General features: G+C 54.4%; 1 protein-coding gene and 1 long non-coding RNA gene across 2 annotated transcripts; one reads left to right on the top strand and one right to left on the bottom strand.

Annotated features, from left to right (window-relative positions):
- Positions 1-398: 398 nt before the first annotated feature.
- On the top strand, positions 399-7,015 carry LOC308627793. Its single transcript, XR_014017442.1, has 3 exons — positions 399-534; positions 4,731-5,139; positions 6,968-7,015. It is a non-coding gene; the product is annotated as an uncharacterized lncRNA (long non-coding RNA).
- An 8,374-nt stretch (positions 7,016-15,389) lies between these two features.
- POU3F3 (POU class 3 homeobox 3) lies at positions 15,390-16,910 on the bottom strand (the record flags this gene model as incomplete). Its single annotated transcript, XM_081254078.1, has 1 exon — positions 15,390-16,910. The coding sequence occupies one exon, from the start codon at positions 16,908-16,910 to the stop codon at positions 15,390-15,392; it is 1,521 nt and encodes a 506-aa protein (XP_081110204.1).
- Positions 16,911-17,385: the final 475 nt, after the last annotated feature.

The following is a 17,385-nucleotide window of genomic DNA, read 5'->3' as shown; positions in this document are numbered from 1 at the left end:
CTCCCGTCCCTTAGGCTCCTCCTTATGTCGCCTGCGCGGGCCCCGCCGCGGAAAGGGGTGCGTCTCCCAGACCCGGAACACGCAGCAGCGAGACCTGCCTTTGTGCCTACACTTGGCTGTGAACTTTCCCGCGCGGTGGGTTCTCCTTTAAGAAAGTAGCGATCTCTATGAATATTTAATGCCGGGCGCGGGCCGGCGGGGCGGACGCGAGCCCCGCGCCCGGGTCCCCGCAGCCGCGACGGGGACCGGGGGCCGGTGGGCCGGGGGCGCGAGCCGGGCTGGGGCGCGCGGCCCGTCGCGCTCATTTCCTTAAGAAAGCGGGCGGCGCGGTCGGAGGGACGATTTTGGCCCCAGCCGCCTTCCCCCCCAGCCCCGCCCCGTACCCGGTTTTCTGCTACAAGCGGGCTCGGGAGCTCTGAGCCCCAAGTGTGCGCTCTTGTCTTTGATGGTATCGACCAAGTGCGGTTTCAAATGTTGCCCCGACTGAGGCCGGTTTCCTGTCTGTGTGCGCAGTGGATGGAAGGACCGCGCCGGGTGAGTCCAGAGCGCGGGGAGCGGGCAGCCGGCCCGGCGGCGGAGGGGGAGGGCCGCCCGGCAGAGGCAGGCCTCCGGCTGGCTGGGTTCTGAACTGGGGAGCCAGGTGGAAACGGAGACCCCGGCAGAGAGGAGCGTGTGTGTGTGAGTGGAGGGGGGGATGGGGGGGTGATGAGGGACGAGGGGTCGCGAAGCCTGGCGCCCAGGAGGCCGCTGGTGGGAAGGTCTGGTGCGCCTCGCAGCCGTGTCCCTCTGCAAAGACCCGGGGCAACTTTCCCTCGCCGCCGCTGACCCTCTTCCTGCGAAGGAATAAAGTGAACTTGCTCAGATACTCGATTCCGCTGGCGGTTCAGTTCTTTCTGCTTTGGTATCGAGTTTCTTTTCCACCTTTCAGTGTGAACAGCCTTTGTGTCCTCAGTTCTAAGGTGTGCGTTTATGTATACATATATTCTATAGTGTGTATATATATTCTATCGTGTTTGTATATATATGAAATATATATGAAATAGTGTGTATATATATTCTATAGTGTGTGTGTGTATATATATATACACATATCTATGAAATCTCCTAGGTACTTTATGATCCCATCTGGATAAATTAAAACCCAGATCTGTAATGTTTATTCTTAGTTTACAAAAGGCAGGGAAAAAAATGTGTGAGACACATGTCTGCAAGTATATCAAAAGTACTTTCCCTTCTGCTGGAAAAAGTTGCCTGCAAATGGCTTCCCTTCACTGATCCTGGACCACCTCTACTCCTCCAGGAAGCTAAATCGGGTCATAACTAAAGCACCCATCAGCCCAAGCAATTAAGTGCCAATAATGACTATTAATGACGGTATTACTAATGGTGGGAGTTGAGGACGCCAGACCTGCTAAAGGTAATCAAGCTGTTTCAAAATTCTGCTACCCCAGATTTTTATAGCATTCCACCCCAGTAAAGGAGGTAAGAAGACGGATGAAGTTCTCAGAGAGTTCTCCAGTAGGTATCCCATGGTCAAAGCTGAATTTATTTCTTTCAGTAAAGTTGATTTCTATTTCTGGTAAATAACGGAGGCTTCACTCCTGGCTGTGTCAAGTTATGCGAAGTGTAATTGATGGTGGTGGTTATTTGGTTTGGATGCAGAATTTGGTCGTGGGGGGGATTGGAAGGGAGGGTGCGTTCTCTCTCCAGTTACTCTGGTCATACTGAGAGCCCTGGAAGATTTTAAGAAACAAGTGTTTTAAATCTTCAGCTGGGCTCATGGACATCGGGAAGGCTGGGAGCTGAGGAAGTAAGGGCTGGTGAACTCAGGGAGCAAAGGAGAAATAAGCAACTTGGTCTGAAAAAAGATTTTCTTTTTGCTCATGGGTTCACATGGTTTTAGCCTGTCACAAGCTGAGTGACTGTTCAAGAGAAAAGGTTAGTGAGACTCATCTGTTGGTGTAAAGGCTACTGAGGCTGAAGATGGGTCACCAGCCCCCCTTGCCTTTCTTGACACCCCTTCTCACCCTAAACGGAAATCCAGGCTCAGTTCTGGGATGGGAGGAGGTGGCAGGGAGGGAGGGAGGGAGGGAGGGAATACATAGCCACTGGGAGTCCACAGTGAGAAGGGAGGGCAGCTTGCAGGGGCCCTGGCCAGCCACCATGACGCAGGCAGCCTCAGCCACGGGGCAGTCGGAGGTGTCGGGTCACCTCTGCTCATTCCCCAGCGTTCAGCCCTTCCGGCCAGCCTGTCAGGACACTGGGTGAGTTGGGGCGGTGAATGTGTTCAGGACATCTCCCCAGCACCTCGCTGGCTCCTGGTGGAAGCCAGAGCAGCAGCGCACATCTGGTTCTGATGTATTTACCAGGCTGGGATGGAAATGCCCAGGCTGCACGGCAGAAACCTGAGCTGCTTGCGACCAGTAAAGTCCTCTGCTAAGCAGCGTGAATGGTTGGATGGTTTCAGAGTGCTGGGTGGCCCCCGCTCTCCAGGTGAAGCACTTGACCCTACCCCATTCTGTTTTGTTAGAGTTAATTGCCTTGCAGTGAGGGTACCTCACACCTCAGCCAAGGAGTACAGCAGAGAAGGGGTCCTCCACAGGTAACTGGATGGTGCGGGGTCATCTTGGACACCTGACAAGTCCCCAAACCTCACCTGAATGAAATGGACCTGGGGTATGCTCTTGCCAGTGGCTCCTTTTGCCTGGCTCAGGCTGTCAGCAGCCCACATAGGACCCTGTAGTCCTGAGAGTCCTGCTACAGCTCCTTGGAGAGGGCAGCCGACCCCAGAGGCTTAACACGACAGCTCCATACTCAACAACAAATTCCCTGCTGACCCTGAGAATCCCAGGAAAGAGGGGGCTAGAGGCCGGCACGCAGCTCCCGTAACTCGGGGCAGTCTGGGCCCTGCCCACCACTGAGTCTGGTGGCAGGGAGAGGGCCAGGGCTTGGGAACAGGGCTCTGAAAATCTGCTGTTCCGCTTCCTTGGGTCAGCTGCAGACAAGCCTGAGACTGCAAATACCTGTGAAGAGGAGAAGGCGTGGAGGCTAGAGCTGGCCCTGTGTCCTACCGGGGTTCTAGGGCCCTGGGAACCCTCCGAGGTGGCTGGGGGCAGAATACCAGAGGCCATTTGGTCCCTCGCCTTACCTTACAGAAGGCCCACATCATCAAGGTCTGAGAGGACTTGCTTTCCCAGGAAACGCGGAGTGGGGCGGATCTGGTGAGAATTGGAGGCGTTTCCTCAATTTACTTACACCTGGTTTGGAAATTGACATACAGAGGACAGCAAACACTTTACCCAGATAGGACCTCCGTGGTGTCAGAAAACTTCTCCCCACCTCCCCTGGGGATCCCGCTCACCCCCATCAAGTAGCCCAAACGCACTGTTCAAGATGTCAGGTTAGCTGGGGGAAGGAGTTTGATCCGTCCCCTCCACCCAAGTAAGTACAAATGAATTTTGTTCTCAAAAAGAAAACTTAGAGCTTGACATTTTCCCCAGCCAGATCCACCTAAGTTTCACCCAGGTCTCTAGTCAGCAACCGCAACACACCCCCACCTCTTTTTCCTTTCTTTGTGGCTTAAAGTTGCACTTCAGGAGGGTTTATATCATGTTGTTCATGTCAGCAAGCCTCCTTGTCTCCACTCCCACCCATCTCCCTGGATGGAATTGTAGCTGGAAACCACACAGACACAAGAAATTCTCTTTAAAATTTTCTGCTATTCTTCCCAACTAGAGGAGTTGACAAGACGCAGACACGTTAAGTTGCAGAAAATACAGTGGACTGATCAGCCAAAATGCATCTCATTTGCACTTGTATGTAGCCGGGGGTAGGAGCTAGTGTCACTCAGGCTGGGCTGACTGGCTGGAATTTCCGAGCAGGCCCCTCCGCAGGGGCCATTTGTGGGGTCGAAGCCCCGGCCCAGCCCAGGCCAGCAGGAGGAGGGCGTAGTGGGAGGCGTCCGGAGGCCTGGCCCGAGGGCTGGAGCCACCTTCGGCAGACCTCCTGCTCTGGGCAGCTCGGGGGGCTGGGAGGCCTGGAGGGGTGGGTGCTGGCAGCTGGATGCCCAGGTCGTCAGCCATTCCCAAGGCCTCCCCCCACCCGGGTTGAATTAAAGAAAGGAAACACCTCCGAGGAGAGTCACTGACCACATATTATACCCGCTTCTACCTCTCTCCCAAGGTTTTGTCCCCGTCACCCACTTTGTCCTCATCCACCCACGGGTGGAGGGACACCTCTGCCTGATGCGTTCCTCCACCTACTTCGGGTCCTGAACTCGGACCCTGAGCTTCTCGCTTCCCGCCTGTCTCACTGAACCCCACTCCTGGGCCTCCGAGTTCCCAGGGAAACCTGGGTAGTGCCCTGGGAGCCTTGGAACCCAGCGGGGGCAGTTAGGGGGAAGGCACGGGTCTTTGAAGTGTTCCCGCTCTCCAGGCACCCACTCCCCTGCGCTGGTCGCAACTTTGCCCGACCCCGGGGCTAGGGCCCAACTTCTACCCACGTATTCCCACCCGGCAGCTGGCTGCCCGGGCTGCGCTGGGGCGCAGGGTCACCGCTAGGGCTCGGTGGCGGCGGCGTGCGGGCCGCGGGGTGCTGGGGCCGGGGAACTGGGCGCAGGGCCTTTCCCAAGGCCTAGGCCTTGGGAAAGGCCCACCTGCCTCCGTGAGCGCCCCAGCAGCGCGTCCTGGAGGCGTCCTCAACACCGCGTCCCGCTTGCTTTCCTTGCCTAGGCCCTGGTGACTCAGACGCCGCCAACCCCACGAGCTCCCTTCTCTAGCGCTCGGCTCTGGCCGGGCGGGGAGACAGGGAGGCGTGCGCAGTGCTCCAGGCCTCACCGCCGGGCACCCAGGCACGGCCGGGCATCCAGGCACCGTCGGGCACCCTGGCACCGCCGGGCCGGACTGCAGCCCACCACTTTGCCGGGGCCAACCGGGGTCGACGCGTGTTGCCCAACGGGACCAGCGCCTCACCGGGCCGCCGGGGGACCAGCCACGCGCCCTCGCTCGCGGCGGAGCGCGGGGCCGAGGCTGCGACGCCGGGCAGCCAGCCCCGCACCAGTGACAGCCCGGGCACGTCCGCGGAGCCCGGGGGGACGATCAACGGACTCTCCGTCCCGGGAGCTGGGGACACGCCTGTAAGGTGTGTGATGCTTTAAAGATCCTTGGTACTACTTTTGCGCGAAGCCTTTGTTCCAGCTTTGTCAGCTTGCGCGCCTTCGGCAGCTCCCCCTCCCGGGCCCTTCCACCCCCATCACCCCCCCGCCCCCCCAACCCCTGCAGAGAGGGCCTGGCGCAGGGAACCTGCCCGGACCAACTGCCCCGCTCCAGATCCTCTCCTGCAAAATGCTTGTCCCTCGGTTACATCTCCCCTTCGCGCTTGGGGCAAATGAACACGGTTTGCACCGCCTTCGCCTTTGGGGCGAGGTTCTCCCAGAACAGGCTTTCTGAATGTGACCTCGGGCTGCGGCGGCGGCGGCGGCCTCCTGCTGCTGGTGAAAGAGCAGCTCCCCAGCCACAGGCCGGGGCGACCGGGGTACGCACAGCAGGGCCATGGGTAGGGGGTAACCTGCCCTCCCACGGTAAGGATTTGAGGACGAAAAGAGCAGGTTAAGGATAACACGGCCGTGAACTAACTTGACTCCTACTGGCAACAGGGCCACCAGGGCCCGGTATTCCTGGGTAGGGTGGCCCTCTCCCAGCCCCCAAATTAGGTACAACTCCTCTTTTAGCTAAAGTACAGCTAGATGCAGGGTGTTTAAAGGATACTCTGGCAAACAGGATGTGCAGATAATGACTGTTCCCATACACATAGGCTTGCATGCATCGTCGTATGTGGCCACACATTTCCCATTTCTCCCTAGTGTTTTTAAATTAAAGCTATTTAATTTGTCTTCATTCCTTCTTTCTAGGCCTTTATGCCTGCACATAGACATTTGGAGAAAAATCAAGTGTGAGCACCTCTCCCCGCAGAAAGTTCTGTATGTTATGTAACACACTCACACAGGGATTCCTCGGGTTACCAATTTGCTCCCAATCAGCCAGCACTTGGCTTTCTGGCTGGGGTAGGGGTGTCAGGGTGATGCAAATGGATGTGGCGGCTTCGCTGGGGGGAGGCGCTTTTCTTCCCCCTTCTTGAAGCCCCAGTTCAAGGCCCAGGAACAAAGGGAGAGGTAACTGATCTGTCCTTTGGTCTCTCTCCCTTCACTTCCACCCCGCTCACTTGCAGACCTGCAGGCCCTCCTCCTTGATAAATAGAGGAAAGCCTGTGAGTTCAGGTACACAAGTAAGTAGTGCTGAGCTGCGAGGCCCCCCCATTGAAAATCAAAAACCCCATTTTAGGTGTGCCTTGAGTCCCCACCACCTCCTCTCCCCCAGATGTCACCCAAGGCTATTTGCTTAGCCTCCCTATCTTGTTAAAAACATCCAGGACAACTATTAAATAGTTCCTGGAAGAGTTAAAGACCTCTCTCAGGTTTGAAACGGTTTTTTAAAGCCCTGTTTGGAAGAAATCTTGGAGAAGTGCAAAGCATAATCAGTAGGATGGCCCGAGCAAGTTTGAAAGATTTCTCCCCCAAAACGTTAACTAAAAAGAGTTTGTAGGTGTTGTTTTCTTCACTGATGGGTGTTTCCCTGTTGTAACCTACAGATTCTCAAGACCAAGCTAGTAAGACATTTAGTTTCATTTTGTTAGTTTCTGGGTGATACTATACTTTCCGATTAGACCTAATTTATTTATTTTTTTAAAAACTCTGCTGGAGAGTTTTCAACCTTGGAAATGTGAATGAAGAACAGACTCTCCCTCCGAGATGCTTACATGGGCAGAATGGAAGGACCCTGCCTGGCTCCCTTCACACCTGGAAGTTGCCCTGCCTGAACCTAGGTGGACTGAGGCTGACAGGTTTGGGCACCTTTTATTTCAGTGCTGGCGCAAGGCGAGCTCTTTGAAATGAGTATCTATTCTATTTCAGAGTGCAGTGTCCCAGTCGGCTAAATGGGCTTGTCTTCTGCCAGGAGGGACACAGTCCTGCAGGACAGAACGAATGTTGGATCTCCCAGGAAGCTCTTCGTCAAAACATCCCTCGCCCTTTTTTGTTTTTGAATTAAAAGATGTGTTTGCTTTCCTCTCAGTGTTCGTCCCGTTATTTTGTAGCTACAACCATGAAATGTGGAAAACAGTTATTCTTTTTTGTCCTCTGTAAATGTCTCCTTTGGGGACCTCGGGAAGCTCCAAACCTACCTCAGGTGTGTCCTGTGCTTTTGATGTTTACTCACTACTCACTGGGGCACCCAGAGACTCACACTAGGTTCTCCCTTCCCCTGGGCATCCTTTCTCTCCCAAACAATGCCCCTCTCGCAACTTGAAACTCGCAGGGGAAAGGGACTTACTTAGAGAAAGCATCCCAAATTAATAAAGACCAGACTCAAGTTCTCCAGGTAAGTGATGCTTACACTGGGGGCAAGGAAGCCAAGAACCAGCATCACCCCAGGTGCGACTCCTGTCAGGAAGGAGTGAGGGGAGCAGGCACTTTGCCACAGAAATTGCTAAAACTATGGCAACTACGTGAGGTTTACGGTTCAATTTTGCTATATTCCCAGCCAGCTCAAGTTATTTAAATTTTAGTTTTGTTCACACACGTGCACACACACCCCAACGAGGGTTAAGTTACCAGCGCAATTTCCCTGGGCAACTCTGGTGACAGGAACCACTGCCAACAAACTTATTTTCTGAAGAGTAAAAAAGAAAAAAAAAACACAAAACCTCTCCATCTCTTTTAAACGGTTATTTTATACTATGTAACATCCGCACAGACAGGAATTGGCCGGGACACCACTGCTGCTTTTTCTAGGAACAGGTAAACTAACCATTCTTCCCCTCCCCCAAGACGCAGCTATTTTTAAAAGCTAAAATTTCTCTTTCCAAAGGGAGGAGAGGGAACAAATTCCATTAATGAATTACGTACATGGAATGTGGCTTGTCTAGGGCAATTGTATTTGTAAATAAATGGCTTCCTGTTTATTATGTACATTTTCCTGAGAACTCTGGTGCCTCTGAGCACTTAATATAGCAAATATTCAACTTCTGGTTTAATTTCCACTGGGTTTCTTCCTTTCTTTTTCTTTTCTTTTTTTCTTTTTGTATTCGCTACAAAGAAATCAGGTTAAATTGAGTCAGTTGTGGGGCGGTGTTCATGATCCTGAAGCGTCCAGGCTGAGCGCGGGGGGGAAAGTAACCTCTTAAGTTCTCACGTTTGCCAAAGTGCGAGCGAAGGGGGCTGGCTCCCTGGAAATGCTGCTGCAATCAATCTGGGGAGTTTCACTTTTGCCCCCGGATCTTTCTAAAGCTGACCACGGCCTCCTGTGGCAGCTTGAGAGGCGAAGCCGGTGCGATCCTGCTGGCGGGCGGCTTGGGCACTGACCCGCCGCCTGGCAAACCCGCCTCCCCTGCGGCCGCGTTCGCCCACCGCCCGCTCGGGGTCGCCGCCCCCGGACGGGGATCGCGATGCGGCCGGGCGCACGCGGCCGACCCCAGCGTTCGTGGGGCGCCCGAGTCCCCCCCCCCACCCCGGGGGCGACGGCTGGGCCTGGAGCCCCGAAGTCCACCAAGCGCCGGCCTCCCGCCGTACCGCCTCCGCTCGAATCCCGAACAAAGCAGCGCCCCGTGCCCCAGGCCGGCCCGCTGACCCCTGCTCCCCGCCCCCCCCTTCGGACTGCAGTCCAGGGCTGGAGCCTGTTCCGAACCGGTGCGTCGCCTCCCTGCGCGGCACCCTTCGGGAAAGGACACGCAGTGCCCCCGGTGGAAGCCCCAGGCCCGGGTCTCTGGCCCCGACCCAGGTCCTTGGAGACCCGGGGCTCCAGCTCCGTCTTTACTTTTCCTCCAGGGCCCTCGGGCGTGGGCCCCAGAGAGGGTCGGTCAGCAGGCCCTGAGCTCAGCTTTCTCAGCTCCACGGTCATCGAATTCCCGGCAGAGCAGGCCGGGCCCCAGGACGGAAAATCCGCAAACGTGGAGCAGAGGGCAACAGACCTTTCTACCCTGGTGTTCCCAAGTTGTCTCCAGACGCCCGGAGCCTGAGCCGCGCTGGGCTCAGCCGCCCCCCAGCCCACCCGGGAAACTTCCACAAGTTCGCATCCCGCTCCTCAAGTTCTTAGGTTTTCTCCAGCTACCGGCCTTGTCGATTGCTCTGCCAACTGTCCTTTAGTCTCTAGGGCTCCCGAGGCCTGAGTCGGTCCAGAATTATGATAATCATTGTTATTATCAGGCTGGGGACGGAGCGCAGAAGCAGAGGTTGGGGGCTGAGGGACAGAGAAGAAATGCTGATGAGGGGGGATATTTCAACGTGTTTCAAAAAGTTTCAGTTGACAATTATCAGTAACCCCGATAGACAACTCCATTAAAAAAAAAAGAATTTACTACTGCTCTTGAAAAGCCGTTATTTTTTACATCGCTTTTAGGAAGATAGATGAACAAAACATCGCGTTTCAAGCCGTTTTGATCTGTAATTAAATGGCAGTATCGGTTTGTATTCTCCTACGGCTTTTACAGAAGTTGCAGTGATCCAAAGTCGGGTTGCTGTGTCAGAGTGGCATTTTTATTAATGAGAATACAAAAAGCTTGCATATTCTTAGCCCTGCTTGAATTTAGTTGCTAAGCAACCGGTGTATGGTAATTCATCCGCGAAATTTAAATCTTTGAGAAAGGATCTTGCGTTTTGCTGAATGGTCGCCACGAGGAAAACAGCTTGTGGGACTGTCCGCAGCTGTTACGGCCGGGCCGCCGGGCAGAGCCGGGCCGGGCAGGGTCGGGCCACCCTCCCCCGCCCCGCGAGCGCCACCGCCCCACCTGGGCACTGGGCCCCGCGCTGCGTCCCCGAGGGAGGCGGGCGTCTGAAGCCTGCGGCCTGGGGCCGGCACCACCCTCCCCCGCTCCTCCGATCTCCCTCTTCCACCTGCGGCAGACCTTGCACCTGAGCCAGCCGTCTGCACCCCAGGGTGGAGGGGCCAGGCCGCGACCCCGCGCCGCCCCCCTCCCAGCGCCCGCGCCCCCAGGCCCGCAGCGCGCGCACACCCGGCCGCCGCGAGCACGCCGGTTGCCCTCTTCCCAGACCCCTCTGAGGTCACTTCCAGGAGGACTCTTCCTCAAGGAAGATCCGACTCATACAGAACGCAGCCCACAGCCCTCCAGAAGGCCAGGCGGCCGCCGCAGGCCGGCAGTGACATCATAGGCTCCTGCTCGCCACGCTCGCGCCCGCATTTTAGGAGACAGGAACAAACACGGATGTGAAATCAAGAATGAAAGAGACAGTAATCTAATTAATAGGCCATGAGCCAGGCTAACAGAATCAAAGAATCTGATTACACAAGTACCCCTCTTGCTATCTCCGCCGCCCCGCCCACACCCGTCTCCTCCAGCCTCCCCGCCGCTTCCTTTGCTAGGTTGGAAAGTCCAGGAGGCAAACCCAGAGCCCTCCGATTTCCTCACTGAAATCAAGATCAAGCCCACGGTGGGGCTCCATCAGCCGGGAGGTCACGTGGGTGACCTTCGGGCCCTCGGAACAGCCGCTCTGAGGAACTGAGATGACCAAGTGACCTACAGGATTTGGAAAGCTGGAGAGGTGACCCCTACACTTCCTACAAGTATCACTCTCAACCACGACCACGACCACGACCACGACCACGACCACCATCACTACACCTGCACTGATTGCTTCTGCTGTAACGGGACCAGGAGAGAGCCATTCTTCACTCAGGGCCATTTTAAGAGGGTCTACTTTTTCAAAACATCATAGCACAACTCTTTTTTCTACATCACCTTGCTTCTGGGTCACCGATAACTTCCAAGTCTTAACTCTCCTTCCACACCCTTCCCCACCACAGACATCTGAGCACAGCCAGGTACTAGGTTTTATCACTGCTACATAGCATCTGTTCTAATAGGTCCAGTCAGCCATGTGCAATTCATGAAAGAAGTGAATTCTCTCATTTCTATCCTTCTGCCTTGAAAAAAACCAGGTCCACCTCCTAAATAATTAATTTCAAGTCTGCATCCAGTGCCAATACTTGTTGCATCCATTTTAGAGTTTGATTAATTACCCTGGAACTTGGGCAAACTAAACTCAGTGTGGAGAGAATGTTTCTTCCTTCAATTTAGTTCTGAGAGCTACAAGTTATTGATGGATCTTTACTCTATTTACATACAAATTGGTGCAAATATGGCCATCTCTTAAAATGCATTTTGTATAAATATATAAAAGTGTCATTTTTGATTTAGCTTGAAGAGGTTGATCATTTATTACAAAAATAAACGAATAAATACAACCATATATTGTTGCTTCCAACAGGATAAATACTTTACAAATATATAATTTAAAAAACAAATTTAATTGTTAAAATTATTTAAAATATTACACTTATCGATAAAACTATCAATAGCATAGACTGCATTTAATATTAGAACCGATTATTCTCTGAATGTTGAAAACCATTCATACAAAACAGATTATGAGCATGGTAATGAGCGTACACTGGGGGCTACAGGGAAGCAAAGGGAATCTTTAAGATCAATAATGAATAGTTCGGTTTTGGAACAAAGAAGTAGTCCTTGGCTAAGTACTTAAAGGAAAAAAAAAAAAGAAAAAAAAGAGGCCGAGCAACAACAGCAAAGTGACTATTTTAAATACACCTTGAATGATTTATCGCCCAGACTTGCAGGGGAAGATGGTTGGGTGAATGAGATGGCTGTAGCTTGGACAACTGATCAGAAGCCACGGGAGACTGCAAACTATAAATGGGCCTAGCTTGGGATTAGCCAGATTGATGGAACAGAACTTTGTCACTTTCCTCTGAGTTGGAAGGGGAGGAGGGGGTGGGCTGAAATGGAGGAAACAAACGAACACTTGACGAAGCACAAGACACTTGCGCTACAAAGGAACACAATGACCAAATTCATTAAAAAGATCTGGTGATATATAACAATATTTTCATTATTTACATGTGTAACAATATAAGCCTTAGCACAAAACCTCTCAGTTGTATCTGCCCTCACTTGTTTTCCAACCATGAATTTCATTTTGTAAATACATTCAAAGGGTTGATTTTTTTTAAAAAAAAATATGGAGTGCAAGCATGAGCTCACTTTAAAAAAATACAAAATAATGGAATAAAATGGGCCAGCTTTCCCAGCTGCTCTAAGTTACTCTGCTACCTCTAAATCAGAGCTTCTTCCAAAGTAAACAGCAAAGGTTACTTTTTAATAGAAAACAGGGTGAAATCCAATGTTAGTTCTTTTGTTGTCAGCCAAATCAAGTAAGCAAATGCCTCTTAACATTTGAAATAGACCCACTCTCTCTCTGATGGACCACTACCAGTCCTGTAGGGAACATAGGTTTTCATCTCACGCGCCAGTAGCATCCACCCTATAAAAACAACCACACCCGATCCTCAGCTTTCCAATAAGGCCTTCCGTGCTTGCCCCTGTAGACCCTCAAAAAATGATAAAGTTTGTCACCACCCCCCCACTCCAGGTTGTAAATTTGCTGGGCAAAGAGATTACAATAGCAAGACAAATAGGAAAGGAGAAGGCAAAGAAAAGTAAATTGTGGTTTCTTGTTTTCATTTTTTCCCTGCTCTCTGTTTAATAAATATGGCCTTTTTCAGATTTCACAAATCAAAATGATTGTGATTTTTAGTACGATTTGGTGTTTAAAATAATGCAACCCAATACACGGCCATCTGGCTGGGCTTGATTTATGAAAGTGACACAGGGTCTGTCTGGAAGAAATAACTGTTCCTTGTTGCTCTCACAGTTTTCCGGGTTTTTTAACCCCTGCATTGATATCACAGGGAGAGGGAGTAAAGATGAGAGAAGACGCAAAAAGTGAGTGACAGCTCAATGAGATTAGGGGGAAACTAATCTTCAAAATCATTGCTTTATCACCCCCAAATACTTTTTTTTTAAGTACAATACGAAGGGACTCAAGGAAGCAGAGCCTTTTGCATCTTGCTACTTACAACCTGAGGCATTACACTTTCATTTTCCCACATTGTAAATATTGATACATTAACTTGATAAATGTGACCGCTCTGCAGGGTGTATCTAAAGAGTGATCAAAAAGTGAAAACCCCCAGCACCGGTAAAGAAAATATAGAATCATACTGGGGAAAGACGGAAACACAGAAATGTAGAGTCTTAAGTCTGAGCTGGTGATCACACTGAGGGTAATGCAGTGTGGACCACAATCAGAAGTTTAGAGCTACATTCTCCCATTATAGAGAAAACAAACAAAACACCCCCCCTCAAAACGGCTTAATAATTTAAACGTAATTACATATAGTTATTAATGGGAAGTAATTGATATAAAAATATTTCATCGACTTGTAAGCTATTTTTTACCACTATTAGTCTTCAGAAAAAAGAGGAAAGAGATGTAGCAATATGGTGGGGGAGGGGAGATGAGAAGGAAAAGAGAGGCTAAACTTTGGTGGTGGTGGTGAGGGGCTCTGTGTTCACCATTAATAACCAGTTGGCACATTTTTACTGGGGATGTAGTCCAACATTCTGATAGATGATAAAGGACACAGGTATCTCTGAGAAAAGGACTAGCATTTAGACAATCTCACCTAAAAACACTAAAAACACCCACTAAAATTAAGGGAGGGACAAATTTTGTGAAATTAACAGACTAACAACGAGTGACTACGTGGTCAATTACTAGCGGTTTCTGTCATTGCCTTTTATTCTAGATTTGCAAATGTACCTTAGGTGGAGCAGAAAGCTTCCTCATCTCTATCCCTTCAGGATTTGCATTGTAAAAAAAATATTTTCTAAAGGACTCTTTTCTTCCCACACAGTGTTTATGCATCAGACACAGACTATTTCATTCTAACAAATTTATTTTCTCGATCAGCTCTTATGGAATCACTACTCAAATTAAATTACAATCAAATGATCACATCAAAAGATACCCTTATTACCTAGCAACTGTCCATATTTTCATTTCATTTTGATTTGTGCTCGTCTGAAAAAAACACGTAATACAAGATCTGGGGAAAAATAAATTACCGTTTTGCAGCAGTTCATAAGTATTCTGAATAAAATATTAAAAGAAGTCATTTAATGAAAATATAAAGCAAATATTTTTAGATCAACAACGGATCTAACAATTCTATATTGCCGTCTTTTGAAAAGTCTGTTTATTAAAACCTACCAAAAACACTGCTTGGAAAGGGCAGTATTATATAATCACATCCACAGCACCCATTCAATCAAAGTTGGCAACGGATTGAGGAGAAGAGTCCGGAGAAGTGCTGTCTTTCTAAATCCCTTGATCTGAGTCAGTCCAGAAATAAAAAATAAAAAATATTAATAAAAAAAATATTAGCGGTGGCATCTTTAGTCGTCGTCCACCCATCGGAGCGTTAGCCGATAAGCCGGGGTTGGATGCCGGGCCTCGCTCCGCGCCCAGTCCGCCCGCCCGCGCCCGGATTCGCCGGGGCCTCTCCTACTGGCCGCTGGACATCCCTTGCTCCCTCGCCCATCCCTCTGCTCTTTCGAGATGCTTTTATTTCCAAGGTTACTTTGAGGATACGTTTTCTTTTTCTTTTGGCTTTGCTATCAGTCTGTTAATTTCAGAAGCTGTGAATACATATATGTATATATATATATTTCTTGTTTTCCAGAGATTGTTCTTTTTGTTCTCCTTCCCGTTTCATAGTCAATTTGTTTGTCCCCAAATGACTCTGATATGGACAAGAATAACAGGGTCCGGGAGCACAGAGTCACCCCTGATTAAACCCGGTGCCTCTGCCTGCTTTCTGGTCGCTCCCAGGAAACAAAGTTTCGGTGGATCTCTCGAGGCGAGGGTGGGGGGGGCGGCCCTTTGGAGGGAGGAGGTGGGAGGGAGGGGGGATGCTTTTTTTTAAACAAATGTTTGTTTGTTTTTTTAAAGAGAATAGGATGATGCAGGTGCTAAGTGCTCTCCACCGTCGCCCCGTAGGACTTCTCAGGGTGGGAAAAGCCTCGCGAGCGCAGTTTTGGGGCGCTAGGCATCTTCACCCTTCTTTAAAAGGAAGCCCCCAAACGAACCCCCACCAGAGTAGAAACGAGATCTCACGATCGCCCCCTTTTTTCTTCCGGTTTTGCCACGGTCGTGTATATAAAACAGTCTGGGCATTTCTAGGCTTTGTTTGTTTGTTTGTTTCGCCCCTCCTTCCTTGGACTTCAAACAACGTCTCCTCGGTGCGTCCCTCTCCTTTCCTCCCGAGGGCGGGCAGGCCTGTCTTTGGGAGGAGGGGAGGGCGGCCCGGCCCGCCCGGCCGCGGCGGTGGCGGCGGCGGCGGCGGCGTGACAGCGGCGGCGACGGCGGCGGCGGCCCGCTCCGCGCTGCGCCCGGGCCTTCACTGCACGCTTGTCTGCAGCCCGTGGTGCGGCGGCGGCGTGTCGGCGCTCACGGTGCCCACCTGCGAGTAGACGTCGTCAGGCGTCTGCTGCTGGATCCCGGGCGGCGTCATGCGCTTCTCCTTCTGGCGCCGGTTGCAGAACCAGACCCGCACCACCTCCTTCTCGAGCTGCAGGCTGTCGGCCAGGTTGGTGATCTCCTGCGCAGAGGGCTTGGGGCACTTGAGGAAGTGGCTCTCGAGAGCGCCCTTGACGCTCACCTCGATGGAGGTCCGCTTCTTGCGCTTGCGGCCCTGCGCCGCGATCTTGTCGATGCTCGTGGGGCTGCCGGTGCTCGAGTCCGCCTCCTCCAGCCACTTGTTCAGCAGCGGCTTGAGCTTGCACATGTTTTTGAAGCTCAGCTGCAGGGCCTCGAAGCGGCAGATGGTGGTCTGCGAGAACACGTTGCCGTATAGGGTGCCCAGCGCCAGGCCCACGTCGGCCTGCGTGAAGCCCAGCTTGATGCGCCGCTGCTTGAACTGCTTGGCGAACTGCTCCAGGTCGTCGGACGTCGGCGTGTCCTCGTCCGAGTGCGGGTCGTGGCTGTTGAGTCCGGGCCCCGCGCCGCCGCCGCCGCCGCCGCCGTGGTGCGGGGGTCCCTGCGCGTGGTGCGGGTGCGGCGGGTGCGCGTGCGCGTGGTGGTGGTGGTGATGGTGGTGCTCGGCCAGGTCGGGAGTGTCCCCGCGCACCAGGCCCGGGTGCACCAGGCTCTGGGCGCCGCCGCCCGCGCCGCCGCCGCCGCCACCGCCCGGCCCCGGGGGCGCGCTCAGCATGCCGTTCACCGTGAAGCCCCCGGGCTGCGAGTAGAGCAGGCTCTGCGGTGGCGGCTGCTGGCCCCCGGCCATGGACGGGAGGTGCGCGGCGGCGGCGGCGGCGGCGGCAGCGGCGGCGGCGGCGGCGGCGGCCCCCCAGCCCCCGGGGTGGCCCTGGTGCGGCGGCGGCGGCGGCGGCGGCGGCCCGAGGTGCGGCGGCCCGCGGTGGTGCAGCGCGGTGCCCGCGTGCAGGTCGTCGCGCCCCGCGCCGCCCTTCACGTCGGGGCCCTGCGGCGGCGGCGGCGGCGGCGGCGGCGGCGGCTGCTGGGGGCTGCCGGCCATTCCCACGGCGCTGCCGGACCACGGCGAGCTCGCCTCCACGGCGGCGGCGGCGGCGGCCGCGGCGGCGGCGGCGGCGTGGGGCAGGGCCGTCACCCACTGGTGCGCGTGGCTCAGCATATGGCCGCCGTTGCTGGCGGCCATGGCCCCCTGCATGAAGTCGCTCTGCACCATCTTGACGGAGGCCGGGTCCCCCCGGTAGGCACCCGAGGTCACGGCGGCGCTGCCGGGCGGCATGCCGCCGCCGCCGCCGCCCGCCCCGCCGCCGCCTCCGCCTCCGCCGCCCCCGCCGCCGCCGCCACCGGCCCCCGCCGCGTCCGAGTGGACGATGGAGCCGGCCGCCAGCAGGCTGTTCCCCGGCAGGTAGGGGTTAGAGGCCGCCGTGGCCATCCCGCTCCGCTCCCGCCACCCTACCGCCGCCACCACCGCCGCCGCCGCCGCAGCAGCAGCCGCGGCCGCCGCCGCCGCCGCCGCCGCGCCCCCCCGCCTCCCCCCGCTCCGCCCCCGCCCCGGGCCCCCGCCGGCCCCGCCGCCGCCGCCGCCGCCGCCTCCGCCCCCGCCGCCGCAGCCGCGGCCGCCGGCTGCAGCTGCAAGGCCGCTGGGCAGGGCGCGGGGGTCGCCGGCCGGCCTTAGTCAGCAGCAGCCGCCGCCGCAGCCGCCGCCGCAGGAGCCGCGCTCCGGGGAGGGGGGCTCGCTTCTCGGCGGGGCGCGCTCCGTGGCCGCCCCCCTCAGGGGGGGTCGTGGCCGCCCCCCAGCCCCGGCGCGATCGGCTCGCTCCAGCGGGGCTCGCCGGGCGGGGCGCGGGCCTGCGCCGGGGCTCCGGGCCGGGCGCGCCGGCTCGCGCTCCTCCTCCTGTCCTCGGGCG

This window comes from Mesoplodon bidens (genome assembly GCF_964165515.1).
Source record: "Mesoplodon bidens genome assembly, chromosome: 14".
NCBI classification, from domain to species: Eukaryota; Metazoa; Chordata; class Mammalia; order Artiodactyla; family Ziphiidae; genus Mesoplodon; species Mesoplodon bidens.
This window is presented reverse-complemented; position numbering and strand designations above follow the sequence as displayed.